This window comes from Moschus berezovskii, chromosome X, assembly GCF_049115385.1.
Source record: "Moschus berezovskii isolate FMDL1 chromosome X, NW_MosBer_1.0, whole genome shotgun sequence".
NCBI lineage: Eukaryota > Metazoa > Chordata > Mammalia > Artiodactyla > Moschidae > Moschus > Moschus berezovskii.
Window position 1 is genome coordinate 144,017,043 of NC_142488.1, and position 19,917 is coordinate 144,036,959.

Here is a 19,917-nt window from a genome sequence, read left to right on the forward strand (position 1 = left end):
TACTAAGCCCATACTCTAGGGCCAGTGAGCTGCAACTACTGAAACCCATGCCCTAGAGCCCGTGCTCCACAGCTCCACAGCAAGAGAGGCTACCTCAACAAGAAGGCTTCACATCCCAACCAGAAAGTAGCCCCTGCTCTCCACAACTAGAGAAAGCCCGTGCACAGCAACAAAGACCCAGTGACGCCAAAAATAAGTAACTAAAAATTAAAAAGAAATAAAATCTCAGCAGAGAACAGACTTGAACACCCAAGAAACCAGCCATAACATTTTTTATGTTTTGCTGATGTATTTATTGATATATTTCCCCTTTACAGTTGATGGTGACAAAAGCAGATGGAGCCCCACCCTACCCACCCACCCCCAATAAAATACAGACACAGATTTCATTCAGCATATACAAGCATTGGGGCGTGTCCAAATTTACCTCACTGGGTTACTAGAGCCAGGAGAGATTAGATCTTTGGGGCAGTCTGAGCATCTGAGGCCCAGGAATTGAGTAGGCCAATGCTGAAAAGAGGCTGCCACTCTGGACCCTGCCACTGGGGTGTCAGCAGAGGCTATAGAATCAAATCATGGTGGAAAGAGCTGCCTAGCCCTGTCACGTGACAGTGGGCTCCTGGGTAGTTTCCAGTGAGATCCACAGTCCCATAGAAATCTGTGCCTCAGGGTTCTCATCTGCAAAATAGGGATAAGAATCCTGCCCTGAATATATCACTGGGCTATGAGGCTCAAAGTAGAAATAATTTGTCAAAAGTGCTTTTGCAAAAGGTAAAGTGCTATACAAATTTAAGGGAATTCAATTGATTGATTGTGATTGTCAGAGTGCCCCAGAAATAGGAGTGGACCGGCTCACAGGTCCAGGGGCCAAGGAAGTGGCAGAACTCCTATGCTGTGCCTCGGCTGGGCACCAATCAATAATGCCCACTGCAGAGAGCAGAATTCCCTTAGTTTCTTGGCCCCAGGAAGTCACCATGGCCTAGCACCTGGGTTGGGGCTGGGAAAGTCACCGGGGAAGTCACAGAAAAGTCACAGGGGTCAAGGGGGAGGAAGAAAGGGGCATACAAAGCAGGGGGTCATTACTATCATCACACATGAAAATAGACACCCACTGCATGCAAGGCATTGAACTGGTGGTGCAGATGAGCAATGAAGGCCCACAGGGAGGGGAGAGGGATGTGTCACAGCAGCAGAGGGAGGGGTACTGTCCTCACTTGCTGGTTCCCCTCCTCCTAAAGGAATCATGCCAGTGCCCATCTATCTGCAGGGGAAGGGAGGGCAGGGAGACAAGAGTCAAGAATATAATCATCAGACCTAGGATGGAGATCCCCTCCCCTGTTACACCGCTGCCCAGGATCGTTAGGCGGTGCCAGGATCAGGCAAGCAGCTGGTGTGTGCACTTTGAGGCTGAGGCCAGAGCTGGGCCCAGAGTATCACGAAGGCAGTGCTGAGTTTCTAGGAAAAAGCAGTGGGTGTTAGCCCTTTGGGGAGATGGCTAATCTGCTCACACATGGACACCATCTTAGGGAGCTGGTAGCTGAGTCTACGTTTCGAAGCCTGAGTGTCATACATGCCCCAGGAAGAACAGAGAAGGGGCCGTTCTACTTGAGATGGACCGCTAAGGAGATTCGGTGAATGGGCCAGGTGGGGCGCGACTGGCAAGGAGTGATGCCCTGCCAGCTGCCGGCTGGGGAAGGGGAAGGAAAGACATTCTCTGGTTGCTGCTTTCCTCCAACTCCCTTAGCAAAGGCTGTGGGACCTCCTGGGGAACTGGGGAGGCTGCCCCACAGGGTACCAGCTGGCACCTACAGGTTAAGGCAAACAAACCAATAGATCACATTGAAGAAGAAGAAGGTGACGGGGAAAATCACTCGTGAGTAGTTATCCAAGCGGTAGATATGGATGAAGAGGCGGCCCTGCTGCCAGCTGCTGGCGTCACAAGTGGGGACCATGCAGCAATACTTATCACACCACCTGCTACAGCCAGTGGAGCGCCGTGGGCGGCCTGGCCTGGCGGCCTGCTGGGCTGGGCAGGATGGGCCTTCGTCTTCCTCACTCTCCCCCCGCTCTTCCTCGGAGTCCTCAACGTCGCACACAAAAGCTTCTGGATGCTCAATGACAGGGATGCGGACACGGATTGGGGCACGAGGCTGAAAGGAACGAGCGAAGCAGTCAGAACAAGTCAAGGGAAGATGAACCAAGCCCAGGTGCTGTCTCAAGGATTCCTGAGGACTCAGTGCTTTGTACCCTGTTTCTTTCCCCACACCCCCCAACCCCAGAATTTCCACCATCACACCAGAAAATTTATCGAACGCCCCCCAAAACCCCAGGTTACCCCTCATTACTTGGTGAGCTGGCCACCCATGTGTCATGAGTGCCAGTGCCCTACTTGCATGCCTCCGTTCTCCAAAGCCTTGCCACCACTCCCATACCAGCTCATACATGGCGAAGTATGGGAGAACCACGGGGCGCCGTCCGGTTGTAGGTCAGGAAGTTGAGCACAGCAAATTCCATCAGAGCACAGAAGCAGAAGACAAAGCAGACGGTGATGTAGAAATCCAAGGCTGTGATATAAGACACGCGTGGGAAATTCTTCCGTGAGAACATGCCCAAAGTAGTCATGGTGAGTACAGAGGTGATCCCTGTGAAAGGAGATGAGTGGAGGTGGACGGCACCACTAGCTTATATATTACACTTTGGAAAGGCCCCCAGAAAAGGCAATTCTGTGCCTCAAGGAGATGCCTACTTCCCCCACTTACCTAGAGAAGTCCTGGCTGGAGCAGACTCTTTCTTGATCCAAAAGGAAATCCAGGAGACCATTGTGGTCACAGAGGAAGGAACATAGTTATGAAAGGCCACAAAGCCAAACCGCCTGCTCACGTTGAAGTAAAGCGTCATGACTATGAAATCACCTGGAAGATATTTAAAAAATACCTCCTCACTACAGCACTGCCACGAGGGTGTCCCACATGCAGAAGGACATGCATACTAAGGGTCCAATAGGGGCTCATGTGATGCCCACTACGGTCCTTGCACAGAGGCACATTAAGGCAATGCCACACACAGAGACACAGAGGAAGCCCGAGAGGAGACTCACTGCCGGGCCCATGGTCAGTTAAGAGTCAAGCCAGGGCTAGAACCTTCACCACTGCTTTCTCAGTTCACTGTCACACACCCCACAGCCATCTTTCCAGGATAGGGAGCAGAACAGTCAAGTGAAAGCAATGAAATCAGTTAGCCCTCTAGATATCAGGACCACATGGCTAATGTCCAGGAGGCTGACTGAGGCCTACACATCCACACCCTACTCTATGCTAACCCTATTTACTTAGCTTCCTTGAGACAGCAGGTGGATATTTATACCAACATTCCAACCCTGGACTCCTGTTCTTAGTCTATTACCCTAGCCCAAAATGAGTGTTTCAAGAAAATAGAAGAATTAGCTGAAAGTGAAAATTTCAATCAGTCCTCTAGATGTCAGGTCTGCAGAACATACATCCACAAGGCTGACTGAGGTTTTCGCATTCATGGGCAATGATGTTGGCTCTCAGCCTAGGCAGTGATGGCTTGGGCAGGACCTGAGGACAGCCTCTATCTCCACTTGGCATCTTCTGTTGGACCCTTCATGCTGCCTTATACTTTGACATGCCCAAATGCTCTACATGCTTATCATGACCCCTGGGGATTCTGGATGCCTTTCTGAGACCAGAATATCTCTTTTCACTCTCAACATCATGTTGGGTTTACAATAGTTCAAATTCTGGCTCCTCAGTGAAACTAAGCTCCAACTCTCCACCTCAGTGATGCTGTACAATTCACTGGGCTTATTAGGTGGGTTTTCAAACCCCTTCAGAGCAGGTCTCATCTGAGCCCTGTTGCCTTGCCCAGCCCAGCCCAGCACAGCCTAGAACCCAGAAGATGCACAGCAACTCTTGCTGCTGCCTGGAAACAGTTCTGTAAAGCAGACCAGAACACTAACCTGTCCATGTGTCCTCCTATTTTAGAAAGTAGATCACCTGCCCAGCAAGTCTGGGCATGTTGGGACTGAATGGGAAGACCAGCCTTTCCTACTCACCTTGGCAGCACTGACACTCAAGGGGCAAGACTTCTCAGAATCTTCTGGAAAAGGCCAGGAAGTTGCCTGGGGCCAGTTGAATACCTGTGTCCAGAATAGTAGCTTTGCGGATAGAAGTCCTCCTCCGGGGCTGCTGCAGGGACCACTCATCCTTGCCTACTAGCCAGAATATTATTTATCGAGATCTTAGTTCCTTGTCCTGGGGTCTTGACTGAAATTAAAATGGCCCTACTCAGCTATAGTCACTCTGCACAAAACTTTGCTGAGTTGATATATTCTTGTTGCAATAAGATTGATTATCCTATCGGCTTTTTCTATTTTTATTTTGTCTATTTCACCAAAGAAGAACCTTCTCTACTTTTCAACAGATGGGAACTTATCCTTTAAGCCCAAGTGAAGGCACTAACACACACTTTCTTATTTCTGAGGAATGGAGGAGCATGGGCAAAGGAAAAAAGATATCTGGGGCTGAGGAGCCAGAGGGGAGGAAAGCTAAAGATGCTTTCTGCTCTTATCTGCCTCAGCCAGAGCACAGTTGGTCACTTCACTGTCAGAGGAACACAATGAAATAGACCGTGTCCAGGGGACTGAGACTAGAAGGATGAGTGGAGCCAAAGCTTTGAAGAACAAAGGGGAAGGAAAAGAACTACAGCTGTATAGTCTATAAAAGAGTATGATCCAGGGTTGGAACCATAAAACTGGCTCTTTGATCTTGATCCTGTGGAAGACTGACTAGACTTACTGGAAGCTCAGTAGTTCTAGGGAAAAGGAACTAAGTCTAATGGGTGGAAGTTCCAGAGACTTCAATTTCAGATGAACAGAGAGGTTTTTCTGATGAACAGAGTTGTCTAGCAAAGGAAGAAATTCCCTTGCAAGAAAGTAAAATCCTAATCATGGGTGAATTCTGTATCAAAGGCTCAACAGCCAGCAGTGAAAGATGTCTCACTCACTGGAGGCAAGGCTCCTGAAGGAGAGATTCTCTGGTTGAAGGCCCAAGGTGGCCAGAGTACCAAGCTAGCACTGCATTCTGAACCCTTAGGAGCTTAGGACCTAAGTCTACTCCAAACAGACAGAACTGCCCAGGGACCGACTGAAAGAGTTGGAACCAGTCCCAAAGATAACTATGAAACTGAAGAAACCATGATTCAAGATCAACTCATCTCTCGCAGAAGATAAAGGAGGCCTTCTTCTTTCTCTCAAGAACTCTGCTCTCTTCCAAGGAGGGTGGGGTGCTTACCTATTGTCATTGGTGATGATGCTGCCTCTGGGGCTTTGTAGTCACTAGGGTACCATTTTGAAACAATGTACAACCATCTACTAAACGGAACCACTAGTGACTTGAAAGCCCATGGGCCTTGTCTCCTGCCGCTTTTGATGATGGGTCCCCACCTGTCTGGGGAAACCAAGGTGCAAAAAGGTAAAAGGCATGCCAATGGTCAGCCGGCAGAAGAGCAAGGGTCCCAAGTCAAAGGGAGTAAAATTGCTTACCCAGAGCCCCCAAGAAAAAGGAAAGCACTTGTAAAGCAGCCTTCTACCCCTGCCTAGTACTGTGCAAGCAAAGCTCTAGCCAGATGAGATGAGCACGGGCTAGTCCTCACCCAGGGACCAACTCAACGAGTAAAGCAAAAGCAGATTTTCTGCCTAGCCACACGGAAACCAAGCAAGACACCTTCCATGGCAAATGGCTGGCTGGGTAACTGGTTCCATCCGCAGGCTGGAAACGGTGAGGGCAGAGCCGCCACTGCCCTGACTGGTCAGTATGTGTGAAAAGGCTGCTCTCAGAGCAGCCCCGGGGAGGCCCCTTGGCTCCTCATTCAGATCACCTAGGAACACAAGCAAAGATACTCACGCCTAATTGGGAGCTAAAGTATAAGAGACCCAGGACCCTCCCCTTTAGTCTTTATGAGGGACAAGGTCAGAAAACCAATGATCACCATCCAAGTTGAATCCACCACGAAGCCTTTGACGGGAATCTGTGCATGTCAGGGCTGCTCCTTTAAAATAAATGTTGATACGGCAGGTATTGTAGCTGCTGAAACCTCTTCCAGATTATCCCAGCCCTCACATAGCTGATGACAGAACTCCAGCCTCCACCTCCCATCAGGACAGACTGCATCCCACTCAACTGGAACCACTTGGATTGTTCTGAGTATGGAGAACTCACATGACCTTCATTTCCCCAAGTGTCCAAGTAGGTCAGTTGTAACAAAGCGCTGGAAACCAAAAGGTCTGCATGACAAGGCTAGTTGCAAATTCTGACAGCAACAAAACTTTATCTACTCACCTACCCTCTCCAGGGCTTGGCAAAGCACTTACTTCTTTGCAGATGAGACTGAGATATCGTTACAAAGTCTCAGTTTCCTCTGCAAACAGTTGTAAGTGCTTAGCATTTATAAGACAGGAACCATGTTCTACAATATTGTCATGGAATGAGTACATAGCATATGGACGAATGGATGGCCAACTTCAGTCATCCTTACCACCCTCCTGGGCCTCTGGCTAGCCCTGGCTCAAAGGCGCACTTACCAGCCAGGGTTGTGACAGTTTCAGTCGTGTTGCTCACTCCTGTAAAGTCAAACTGGAAGAGCTTCCAGGAATTATTCTCATTGATTTTAAGCGTGAAATTGTCCCACTCGTAGATTAGGTCATTCTTAGGATAGGAAACTGTAAGGCAACATGGGAAGACGAGTCATGTGAGACTGGGAAGCCGAGCTGAGGCCTCCAACAGCATGGTGTTTGAGCAATGCCCTGGAGTCCTGACTCTGGCTTCACCAGCTGTGGGGCCTTACCTCTTACCTCATTGTTGAAGTCCATCCAGTAAGTGCATTTACTGAGCATTCCTCTGTACCACGCCCTGTGCTAGACACACAGAGATGAATGAGCAAGGCAGGAGCCCTGCCTTCAAGCATTCACATTTTTATTGAATAAGACAGTGAGTACACATCTGTAATTGTTGGAATTCTTCTGAGAAAACTCTGCCCGTGGGACAGTGGGGAAACAAAGGAGGGAAATATCAGTTGGGAACACACCCAGAAAAGACTATTCTATAGAGTGGGTGACATGCTCAGTAAGTCTTAAAAGTCCAGTATAAATATTCTCTGTACGGATGAGGCTGAAAGGGTGAGGAGTGTGTTCTACGCACAGAAAGGTGAAAATGCCTGATGTATTATGGAAACTTTAAAAGTTCAGGATGGCCGGCTCACAGAAGATGGATGAGGTATGTAGGAGTGGATAGCAGAGGCCAGTTCATGAAGGGCCTTGAGTGCTGTTTTAAGCAATTTGGAATTGATTCGAGAGTTCAGGAAGGATTTGAAACTAAAGAGTAACCTAGTCTAGATGATGCTTCCACTAGGTCACTCTAGCTCTTATATGAGGATGGCCTGTTGACAGGGAGACCAGTTATGGAAGCCCAGTGCAATAACCCAGGCACAATAAAATGAACAAAGGCAGGAGCCAAAGCGGTGGCAGAGAGAATGCAGAGAAATAAAATCAGTAGAGATTCTGGAGGGAACACCAACAGGATGTGCTGATTGGATAGATGTAGGAGGTGAAGAAGAAAGAAGCATCAAAGTTCTTGGCTTGGAAAACTGAGTGGTTGATGGTGCCTTTCAATGAGACAGATGGGAACACAGAAGCAATGCATTTGTCTTGAGGGTAGAGGTTGGGAGAAGACCATGTATTTAGTGTTGGACATGGTCAGTTTCAAAGTGCAGATGTTGCAAAGTCCAAGTGGAAGATGACAAAGACCTAAACCAAGGTAGTAGTGACAGTGAAGATGGAGAGCAGACGTAATTGTGATACACTTTAGAGGCGGGTGACTGATTTGAAATGGGGTGGAAAGGAGAAGGAGGAAGCCAACATGAAGCCCAGGTTAAGCAACACAGCACTGTCAACAGGAAAGGAGATGAGGATGGACTGGGAGGCCCTGGGCAACCTTGGCACCATCTTAAGGGAAAAAAAAAAGGCAGAAAAATGTAAGGGGCAAGGATGAGAAAAAGAAAAAGAGTGTGATGACTCTGGGGTCCCAGAAACCTAAGAAGGTACTCACAGCTAGAGAAAGACAGAGGGCAAGAGTGAGAGTCCATTGGAAATTTGAGCATGTAGAATGAGCATCCAGCCTCAATGGTCATCCTGGAAGGGAGAGAGGAGCCTCATTAGGCTGGCCTTGAACACTTAGGTATCCACCCAGCTTGGGCCTGGGGACCACTGCCAATGAGTGCCAATGGCGGGATTTGAGACAAAGATCTCAAAGGAGAGACAAAAAGAGTGGAAGAACAGCTTGGATGCATCTGGCTATTCTGGCCTCCATCATCAGATAAATGCATGGACCAGCTTAGATGGGCTTGTGTTTCTTGTGCATCCCAGCTTCAAGGACCTGCCAGCATTCTCCCACTCTTCACTACCTCCCTGGCCCCACACCGCCCGGATATCAATCCCAGCTAGGCCACAGATTCAGGCTGTGGCCTTACACAATATCTTCTTATTCTGAGACTTTAGTATGTATGTCTATACACCAAGGGATTGGCAAAAGTTCTCAGAAGGGGAAGAAGAGTCACAGGAGGCAAGACTCCAGAAGCTTGACATACCTGATGGTGTACAACACCTTGCCATCCTTGTGGATGCGGACCATCTGGTTGGGCATGGTGATTGAGTGCTCATGGGTCCTCTTAGAATTCCTAAAAAAGGTGTCTGGGACCCACAGCAGGCTCACCAAGTTGCCACTCAGAACAAAGCTCTCAAAGCTGCCATTGAAACGAAGGCGTTCGTCATACCAAGTCTGGTAGAAGGTGATGTCAATGGTGTATTCCTGGTGGCAAGGATAGAAAAGCACACATTTGGGGCTGTGCAGACAAAGAGCATTCCCGGGCCATCTTGTGATGGACCTATCTGGTAGACAGGAGCCCACTTAGGTTTGCACAGAGGAAAACAGTATAGGTTTGGCTGAAGGACATTCTCTATTTCCATGTATTCCAGAAAGAAAAAAAAAATCCCAAATGAACAGCAATCTGGGAAGACACATTTAACCCAGAAACAGACAGACAATGATGGCTTAATTGTAAAGGCTGGGCTCATTACTTCGATACTCCCCTGTAGGACTATGATGCTACTCCAGTCAGGCTAACACCATCTGGGCTCCCACATTTCCATAGCAAATCAAAGATGTCAGGTCAAAATCATTCAACATTTACAAATATATGCACCTTTGATTGCATACAATTAAGTTGCCCCTTTCAGTTTTTATTTGGGGAGCACAGATGTTAATTAACCCACAATTATTTGGTCTCTAGATATGGTCTATCACATAAATTGGTAAATATCAGAAAGAAGGTTTAAGAGGAAGAAGTATGAGAAGCTAGAAATCTGCACCACTGGTATTGAAAGGAGAAAAACAGACTCTAATAGAACTGCGAGCAGCTTAAACAGCAAGCACCAGAACAAGGCCAAGGCACAACCTTTAGGGCTAGTTCAATCTCCTTTACTTTAGAGATCAGAGAGAAAGGAGTCTATTCGGAATCAAACAAATAGTTAATGGGAACGTACTGGCTCTGCTGCTCAGAGCACCATTACCATGGCCCTGCTCTGGGACCACCTCCACCTGCCTTACACTCCAGGGCTTACTCCACTTGTTCCAAGAATCCCTTTGGGGGTCAAGGTCCAGTTTTCCTCTGCAGGACCCCTAAGCCTTTCCTGTGACTTTTCCTGCATCAAATAATGAACACCACCAACCAGAAACCCACAATGAGGAGGCCTGTAGAGCCCTCGAGGTTGGGGAGCAGGGGTCAAGACCATCTCTGCTTGCCTTTGCTGCTCAGGACACAAAGTGGTGAGAGTCACTGCCCAATTACAGGGAGCCAGGCCCCCAAGACTGAGAATGTTCCCTGGAGGAGTCCAGGGAATCACACAGGAAAAAGCCTGGCTACCATTCACATGCAGAGCCCCCAGCCCTGCCCAGCCAAGCCACACCAGCCCTCACGAGTGGCCTTCAGGGTGGCTCTGTGCTCCTGTGTGGCTGGCAGCTCCAAATCAGCCTACAGAACTGCTGAGTAACCAGAGGAAGCCTCCCCGCTACGGTGCACACTTGCTCCTGTGCTACGCTCTCGGGTTTCAAAGAAGCATTTCATTTCCATTTAACCGGATTCCAACTGTAAGTTCAGGACATACCAACTGGTAACTACCGGTTCAATTTTCCCCAGTCTGACAAGGGGGCTTGTTTTCTCTCCCTGAGGACAAACCCTGTGCTCTCCACAAACCTCTGATTTATGACTGAAGGGTACTGGAACTCCTCCTCACCAAGCACCACACTCTACAGTATCATCAGCGAAAAATAGGCTATGTACAAGGACTGGGACCCTCCACAGCTTTAAAGAACTATGGGGAACTATACAGATGGCCCGACTTCTCTAGGAAATTTAATACCACATGAGTGTTCAGAATCTTCTAAAGGCACTTGGCCCAGGCTAAAGCAACATGTTACCGGCCAAAGAAAATCAAGTTGTTGGCTCCTCTTTGGACAAGTTCTGTGCTACATGCCAGGTTCGGTGAGGGCTGGGTCATTAAACTGTATCCCTCAGGCCTGTCAGGTAGCAGTCCTTCCCGTGAGATCAGTGCTGCCAACAAGAGTAGGCACACAGCAAAGGCTCTTGCAGATGTTAGAAACAGATTTCCTCAAATTATATCTTACACACATAACAAGGAGGTGATAGCCACAGATTTTCTACTACTCTTCAGGCCACTTTCACCATGCTCCCACCAATTATCTGAAAGGTGCCTTTCTTATTAAGAGTAAATGGTGGCTATGATGGTGGGACCAGAGGACCTCAACCTCTGGCTCAAAGCCCAGTATTTCTTGGTTTATCAACAGTTTTAGTCAAACTAATTGCTAAATTCATACTCATTTTAGTGGTAAGTACATTGATGACAGCAAAGAATAAATCTGACATCAAGGGAAGAGGGAAAGAAACCTTTAAAATATCAACAGAAAATCAAAAAGATCTGACTGCTCTCACATTTCTCTTCTTCCTTCTTACTTCCCCAAAGTTTGTGGCTTCAATCTTGATCACTTTTTCTCATGCTCTTGTTCACTCTGAGGGAAGCCACTTGCCACACGTGAGCTGCCCTGTGGGGAGGCCCACATGGCAAGGACTGTGGAAAGCCTAGAGACAGTAGCCAGAGAACTAAGCCCTGCCAACAACCGCATGAGAACTTAGAAATGGACCCTCCCTTAGTCAAGTCTTCAGATGACACCCCAGTCCCAACTGACACCTTAACTGCAGCCTTGGGAGACCCTAAAACAGAGAACCCAGCTAAATCTTGCCTGGATTCCTAATCCACAAGAGCTGTGACCTAACGATTATTTGTCATTTTAAGATACTATGCTTTGGGATTAATTTTTGCATGAGTGAGTGAGTGAGTAAAGTCACTCAGTTGTGTCTGACTCTTTGCGACCCCATGGACTATAGCCTACCACACTCCTCCATCTATGGGATTCTCCAGGCAAGAGTACTGGAGTGGGTTGCCATTTCCTTCTCCAGAGGATCTTCCAAACCCAGGGATTGAACCCAGATCTCCCGCATTGCAGGCAGACGCTTTACCTTCTGAGCCACCAGGGGAGTCCTAATTTTTGCATAGCCAATACATAAGTACATTATGCCCCAAGAATAAGGCAGTCAAACAAAGCATCACAGTGGGGAACCCCACTCTTGCACTCAACCTATGTAAACACCTTGAGCTTCCATGACAGTTTACTTACCTTTGAGTGTGTATCTGGAAGTACTATCTCAGAGCCTAGACACCTGGCTCACCCAGTCACATGGTGCTTGTTGGATACCAGGGCATATGCTAAAAATGTGTCTGCCCTGGGCTAGGCTGAGGCTATGACTGATGGAGTTGGTTACTCCAGTTTTCCTCATTATCAGGCTCCACAGATGAAAGTGACATTTGCAGAACATCTTTTATAATTCATTTGCTCAGCTAACATATACTGGGTCCTTGACATCAAGGAACCCATAGTTGAGAGAGCAAGGCAGACACAGAGTACATAATTATAATACAATGAGGTAGAGAAGTTCAGGTAAACAACTATGATATACGCTAGAAAGGTCTGAGAGTCAGAGAAAGGAATGTGGTGTGAGTAAAAAAGGGAGCAACTAACAGCTGTAGAAGTCAGGGAAGAATGCCGTGAAAGAGATGTCATTAGAGTTAAATCTTGAAGGATAAGGTGAAAAATTGGAAAAATGCCATCCCAAAGTGGAAATCACTTGAACAAAGGCTCAGAAGCACAAGATAGCCTGGGAACACCACGTACGCTAGTGTGACTAGTGCATATGATCTCTAAAGGAGTGAAAAAATAAATAAAACTGGAGCCCTGGATTGGCTTCAGACGTGGAGAGCCTTGGCTGCTAGAATGTGGGGTTGAATTTCATGCTTTCAGCAGGGCTGGGACTACAGGAGGCATGTCACACAGGAGGCTGGGTTAGTAGGTTGCCTGGGGCAGGCAGAAACCTTGCATTTTGTATGTATCAAGCAGGAGCTCATGGAGGCTAACTGGGGACAGTGGGATGACAGCAGTATTAGAAAAGGAGATAAGAAACTAGGGAAGAATTAGAGAAGAAGTCCTAGAGCAACAGTTGGTAACTACAGGATTAAGTCCATAAAAATCATTATCAGAAGAAAAGAGCCATTCCACTGTGTTGTTTACAGTTGCTTTATTATTTTTATTTTGAATGAAATACTGGAAGATACAGTCAGGATTCTGAAGGTCCTCTTCAGGCAGCAAGGGACTTACCACTTTCAGTCTCCTTTTCAAGTCCCTGTCAATTAAAATCCCCCCCTCCAATAAAAAATAAATTAATTAAAAAAAATCCCCCCCTCCAAAAGCAAAAAAAAAAAAAACTTTTGTTACAGACACAGAAAAACCAAGTACTCGAAAAACCTCATGGGTCAGCTCCCTAGGCTAGAAGATACTATAAATCAAAGCTCAGTACTCACCATGTCCATGACAGAGAGAGGCCCAAGGGTGTTGACAGACAGTTCAACGGTGACCACAGTGGGTCTCTCTGTAAAGTAAGCAGAAGTGGCAGAGGTAAGTGTCAAACAGAAGTGTGGGGCAAGGGAGGGTGTGGTCAGCAGCGAATAAAGGGGGTAAGGATTGGACTACATGGTTTCAAGACCTGATACCATTTCTTTCTTTCTTCTCTCATGAAAAGGCCCAATTAATAGACTGTTAAGAGTTGGACATACCTCAAAGGTCAATCATCTAGTCCAGTCATCTCATTTTATAGTTGGAAAAACTGAGGGTGAGAGAAAAGTCTAGACAAAAGTCAATGGCACTGCTGAGACCAGCACTGACATCTCTTACTTGATATGTCAGCAACAGCTGTTCCTGCCCACATGCAGGGTACCACCACCTACACCCCAGGGCCATTCTCCACACTTAGGCCCTCAACCCTCCTCCCCTCCAGGGCCTGGGAGATTTATGTCCTGCTACTCACCTCCAATGCCAGGGCGCAGTCTGTAGTCATAGTTACGGAAGATGCCATCCAGGATTTCCGTGGCTGTTGGCATTTTGCCAAGTTTCTCATGGCTACCGACAGCAGTGGGCTTTATTTCTTCAGAGGAGAGTTCCTTTTCAGGAGGCTGGGGCTTCGGGCCATAGACCTCATCATCACTGGCAGAGGATCCCTCCTCTGATTCAACTTGAGGTCCTTCAATGCTAGAACATAAAAACAAACAAGTGAACCTCTGTCCTCAACTCTGAGGGGGCCCAGCTGGTGCATCCTGGGACAGAGTGAATAAGTTGGCAACCCACAGCATAGTTAAAGAATACCTGGTAACAGTAAATCAAGAGCCAGATTATTCTTGTTAATTTCTTCTAAAACTTGCTGCTCTCCATTGGAACTTCCCATGCTATCCATCTTTAATGGTCATTCTTTATTTAACAAAAATCAATAACAAAAGCAAGTTTGAGATTTTAAAATAATTTTTCAAAGTAAAAGCAAGAGGATGTGGGCGTATGAGCTCTAGCCAATCAGCTGCCATTACTAGTCTTGGTCTCCAGTCTGCCTGACCAGTGCCACCTGGGAGCAAATGGGCAGGCAAAGGGCCAGGGTTGTGAGGAATGCTCAGGAAAGCCAGAGCACTCTCTCCCAGAGAGGGTCAGAACACTGCATGTCTTTGCTTTAGTGATTCTCTACTACACTGGAGCTGGGGGCCAGGGATGGGGGAAGCTCTGAGCACTGAGAGAAAACAAAGACTATCATTTAAGAAATAGATGGTCAACAAGAATCCAACCTGAGGGCCACAGCCAAAATATTACACAAAGAATTAAACTTAAAAATTTTAAAAACTTAAAAAAGCTACCTGCAAATGTATAAAACACATGAGATATGGTGTTAGAAATCAGTGTCATGCTTCCTTTGCTGGAAGGCAGTGAGGGAGGGGGCACCAGGCAGCATGAGGTTCTGGTCATATTCCAGTCCCTGATGTGGGTGTTTTGATATCAGTGTGAATCATTTTTGGACAACTCATCAGCCGTGTACTTATGGTTTGAGCACTTTTCTGCATATACGTTCTAATTTTTAATAAAAGTATTTTGAAAAATTAAAATGCTAATAAAAATCTGCAAATATATGGACCTTATACGAACCCTGATTTTAAAGGGCAAATCATAAAAAAACAAAACAAATACAACACAACCAAACAAGAAAACATTTATGATACAATAAGGGAGATTTGAATATTGACTGGTTAGTTTCTTCAGCGTGAAACCATTCTAAACATTTTTGGTGTAATAGTGCTATTTTATTCTGTTTTTGAAGTCCTTACAATTAGAAATACATACTAAAATAGTTACATATGAAATGATATAATGTCTGAGATTTGCTTTAGAAGAATTTAAGCTGGAAATAGAGAGTGGGTGGGATACATGGAAAATAAGACTGCTTATGAGCTGATAATTAATGAGGCTGGTGATGGGTACATGGAAATTCACTCCACTGTTCTCTGTACTTTTCTATGTCTTTGAAAAAATTTATAATTAAAAGCTTTTTCAAAAGCCATCATCGAAATTAATCTGTGATGTTGGAAGGCAGGAGAGTGTTTTCCTTTGGGGAAGAGGGTGTACTTGGAGGGGACAGAGTGGTGAAGCTAGTAGGGGTGGGGGAGGGGACCAGCAACTTTCTGTTTCCTGGTCTGCTGCTGCTGCTGCTGCTAAGTCACTTCAGTCGTGTCCGACTCTGTGTGACCCCATAGATGGAAGCCCACCAGGCTCCCCCGTCCCTGGGATTCTGCAGGCAAGAAAGTGCTGGTTAAATGGGCATGTTTCCTTTGTGAAAATCCACTCCTGATTTCTACACTCTTCTATCTCAGTTACACTTACAAAATTAGTTTATAGTTTACAAAATCAATTAGACAACTTGCTCCCTCAAAGAAGGAGTTAACAGGGCAGGAGATGCGCGTATAGCCTCTGTACTGCAGACCAAGGGAAGGCCAACTTGAGCAGCACAATGCATGCTCCCGCAGTATTTCAAACTCTTAGAATTGCTTAAGTGGCACCCAGATGTGCCAAGTTGATGCCATTTCTCATGTCTGAGGTGGCTAATTCACACTGTGGGCAAGGGAAGAACTGGGCTTGGGGAAAGCAATTTCCATTTCTAATAGCATATCCAGAGATGCCCTCTTTCCCTGAGGCTCTTCCCTCTGTCCTCTGAATAGATCATGCCAGCCTCCGTGGGGTGGGGAAGGGGGGGCGGGGGGATGAGAACTAGGGGACTGCAAAATGTGTGACTTGACTGGGAGTCTGGCATGATCAAGACTGTTAGCCAAGAGCCTGCCATGACCCCTCCCAGAAGTCCACAGCCAACCAGAAGAACCCCTGAGTTTCGAGAGACAAACAAACAAACAAGCAAAGGCCCAAAGACCACCACAGCCTCTCTGACCCCAGACTATGTCTGCCATGAAAAGGAGATCAGAGGAGGATCTTGAGGCTGCTGTCATCTGAGAAATTGATTTTGCCAGTAAAAAATTTCAAACAAATCAAAAAGCCCCGTCATCCCGGGCTCTTGGGGTTAAGAAGCTGCTGATAATGTATATACCTTTCCTCAGCTCACCATTAAGCCAACTTTCACTGCTAGAAATAATAAAAACATGAAAAACACTCATGCACAGGACTAGTGGGGATCTTCCCATGGGGCTTTTCAGGCATCCACATCCCTCTTGATACGATGGTCCAAGATGGAGCTGAATTTCTGCAACCCCTCCCCCACAGAGGATGCTCAGGCAGCTGGCTGGGGAAGGGGAAGAGAATATGAGAAGGGCCACTGGACTGCTTTTTTTCCCCCATATGCGTCCTCTTTTTCACATTACAGATGGAGAAACTGAGGCCCAGATGGAGGAAGGAGCTGTGCCCAGTGTCATACAAGTGGTTTTAAGCTGAGCCTGGACCCGAGCTAGGAGGTTCAAGATGGCCCGTGCCAGCACACTCCACCTCCCCAGCTCTTTAATGACATCACAGGTTACCAAGTGGACAGTGCCTGAACTGACAGTGTGAGTTACTGCAGTCCTTCCCCCTAGGCTGGAAGGGTAGTTTTGATCACAACAGCCCCTCTTCCCTGTTAGTTTCCTTTCTGCTCCTCTCCCCACTTTTGCACTCCTATATCCCTCTTTTGCCCCAGTCACCATGTCATCTCTCCCAACTAGTCCAGTTCACATCTGGAAGGATGTGGATGACTGGAAATTCCTAGCACGCATTCAGAAATATTTACCAAGCCCCCTGATGAGGCCAGCCCCCCTTCTCACCAAGGCATCAGTGAGCCAGCAACCAGCTACACAGCCCTGCTCCTGATGAGCTGAAGTATTCTGGGGTGGGGAGAGAAGCCATCTCCCCAATACCCCTCCGCAAAACAAAAAAGCAAGACAAGTCTAGTGGTGGAGGCTTCTAGAAAGATCAGGAAGCTTAGGAACTTGTGACAGTGGGAGCTGAATGGGAAACCATCTAAAAAATGTTAAGCAGTCGTCTTTCACTCTCAGAAGCCAGAGATGCAGGGGATAACCTTCCTGGCAAAGTCCCAGGACCCCAGGAAGGTGTGAAGGAAGCCGGCTGCTCCAGGGAAAACCTGCTGTTGGTCTTTGGAAGAGTGGGAGGGGTTGAAATGCAGGATCCAAAACCACAGACCTCCGAGATGACCATTCTTGACCCCTGGCTCCAGTCAGCCAAGACCCAGCAGGGCGTCTGGGGGCATTAGGGAGGAAGAGGGAACCCAGCGGTAGAGGGGGATGGGTTGGACAGCTGGGGTGGGAACTCTTGGACTAAACCAAGGCTCCTGCCTGGGACTGGCACCAAAAGGAGCGGCGGGAACGGGAAGCAAATAAAGTCAGAGTTGTCTGGCACGCTGCCTGTTACTCACTAGGCGCTCAGAAAAGAGAAAAAAAATTTTTTTTCTCGAAAGAGAGAACACACTAGCCAAGACTCAAACATTTTAAGCGCAGTTTCTTCCCCCTTCCCGCACACTTCTCTGGGCGCCACGTTCCCAACGTCCCCCCAGTCCCGAGAGGCGCGAACCTGCCCAGGCTGGTCACCTCTTCCCAGGGAAGGCTGGGGGGCGGGTGGGTGGGGGGACGCGATCGGTCTCAGGCCCCTGCAGTGGTTTGGAAAGGGGGGTCCCCAGGGGGTAAAGGGAGGGGGCATGGGAACGGCCAGGTGACAGGCGTCCCGTCTTCCTTCCTGGGCGCCCCTTCAGGGGCCCGGGGCTCCCATCCTAGGGAAAGCGGGGCGAAGGCTGGCCGCGTGCGTCGAGCATACGCGGGACCAGGGTAGATTGTGCGAGGGCCTGGGGCAGGCGGGGAGTGGGGCTCGAGGAACACGGGGTGCGGGGGTCTCAGGAGCCGGCCTCACTCCCGGGGAGAGGGAGCGGGGCCTGGGCGGGGACTCCTGGGTCCAGGGCTGGAGACTCACCACGGAAGGATTACCAGCGCGCCCAAGAGGATCAGGAGAACTTTGGTCGACATTGCGGCGGGGACCGGCGCGACCACCTGTGCGGAGGTCGCTGCGCGCGGTCTGGCCGCACTGAGCGCGGCGTGGAGGGTTTTGTAGGGCTCCAACTTTCACTCCTCCCACTCACCCCGCCCCGCGCCCCCCATCCTGGCTCCGCCCCCTAAGCCCCGATGGAAATCTCCGACGACGTGTAGGCGGCTGAGGCAGAGGGAGGGGTGGTTCCGGCCAGGCGCGGGGAGGAGGAGGGAGACCAGGAAGAAGCCCGGTCGCCAAGGCCCCCCGCCCCCCACCGCCCCCGCTGCGGCGCTGCCAGACAGCCAGGGGCGGGGGACGTGGGGGAGGGAGAAGGAGGCGAGCTGGCGGTGCGCGGGCCCCAGGCGGGAAAACCGGCGGGTTGCCGCTACGGCCGGGAGAAAGACTGCAGGCTGGGCCCAGCAGGGGCAAGATGCGGGTGCTGCGACCCCCGCCCCTGCCAGCCCGTTGGTGTGCCATGGGATCGCACTGTGGCTTCCAGCCCTTGTCTTCCCGCGCCCCTCGCCACAACCTGTTGCACCTCATCACTTTCCCAAGTCCCCTGGCCTCTGAGATTTTCCCCAACCCTCACTCCACACCCTTCAGCCCTTCAGAGAGCATTCCTGGGCGTCCAAAGAAACCTGGATAACTTAGCACCTTCCTTGGCACAGGGGGCAAAAGAAGAAACTTGAGAGTCTCCCCCAGAAACTGATCTGAGTTAGTTACTACGTGGGCCATTTTCGCAGGTATTTGGGGTGGAGGAGGACCCACCACCAGAGGACCAGTCCAAGGCATTCACTGGAGGACTTTTTCTGAACCCAAAGGAAACTGATAGCAATTTGGCTCCCAGTTCAGCGCTGGGGCCTGTGTGTGAGAGGGAGCATCTGGAGGAGGGGAGGGGAGCTTGGAAACCTTTCCCAGATGGACTGCCCCTATCTTTCCAGAGGCTTGGCTCCTGGTGACCCCCAGAGGAACTGAGAAGCCCCTAGAGGTGAGGGGTGGGATCACTGACCCCTTTCACAGGGAACATCTCAAGTCTCTCTCAAGCATCCTTCGACTTTGTCTTTCTCACCTAGAAGCTCATGATTCACTTCAGAGGGGAAGGGATTGCAGAGATTTGCCTGTGGAGCTGATGCCAAACACTAGTAGCATCCTGAGGTGTTGCTGTACAAGGGGCTGTGAGCTCCTTGAACAGGCTTTGCTGTTGCGCTCAATCGCTAAGTCATGTCCAACTCTTTGTGACCCCGTGGACTGTAGCCCACCAGGCTCCTCTGTTCATGGAATTTTCCAGGCAAAAATACTGGAGTAGGTTGCTATTTCCTCCTCCAGGGGATATTCCCAACCCAGGGATCAAATCTGCGTCTCTTGCGTCTCCTGCATTGGCAGGAGGATTCTTTACAACTGAGCCACCTGGGAAGTCCTGGCTTCGGTGTTGAATGCTAATCTAATGCACTTTCTCCATCACCCCACCCCCATCTCATCACTATACTTTGTCATCTTCAAGACAGTGCTCACTAACTGATGATGTTCTTGGGCATTTGTTTGTGAGATTGTTCATGGAACGTTTCACCACTGGAGTAAGCTCAGTGCCAAAAAAGAAAACAAAACCAAACCGTACGAAGAGTCTGTCTGGTTTTTCACCATATCCATGAAACTTAAGATGAGTTTTGGGCACACAGTAGGCACCCGACAAAGATTTGTTACTGGCCTATGTGCAGTTGTGTGTGTCTTAGTGCCATTGATTTCACTGGTATCTGCTCCCTTCAGACTTTTCCTAGAGAGAAGTAGAGACTGTAGGATACATTCAGGCATCTTGTGTATATCCTTCTCAGCCATGTGG

At 48.6% G+C, this 19,917-nt stretch overlaps 1 protein-coding gene across 2 annotated transcripts; it reads right to left on the minus strand.

Annotated features, from left to right (window-relative positions):
* Positions 1-358: 358 nt before the first annotated feature.
* On the minus strand, positions 359-18,154 carry GABRE (gamma-aminobutyric acid type A receptor subunit epsilon). 2 transcript variants are annotated; one of them, XM_088833627.1, is made up of 9 exons: positions 18,027-18,154; positions 13,567-13,787; positions 13,064-13,131; positions 8,662-8,882; positions 8,124-8,206; positions 6,602-6,739; positions 2,760-2,912; positions 2,443-2,564; positions 359-2,150 (listed from the first exon to the last, which is right to left on the minus strand). In XM_088833627.1, the coding sequence occupies exons 1-9, from the start codon at positions 18,077-18,079 to the stop codon at positions 1,806-1,808; spliced, it is 1,404 nt and encodes a 467-aa protein (XP_088689753.1). In that variant the 5' UTR covers positions 18,080-18,154; the 3' UTR covers positions 359-1,805. The 2 variants fall into 2 exon arrangements, with proteins under 2 accessions (XP_088689753.1, XP_055294641.2); XM_055438666.2 differs by having other exon boundaries at positions 2,443-2,642.
* Positions 18,155-19,917: the final 1,763 nt, after the last annotated feature.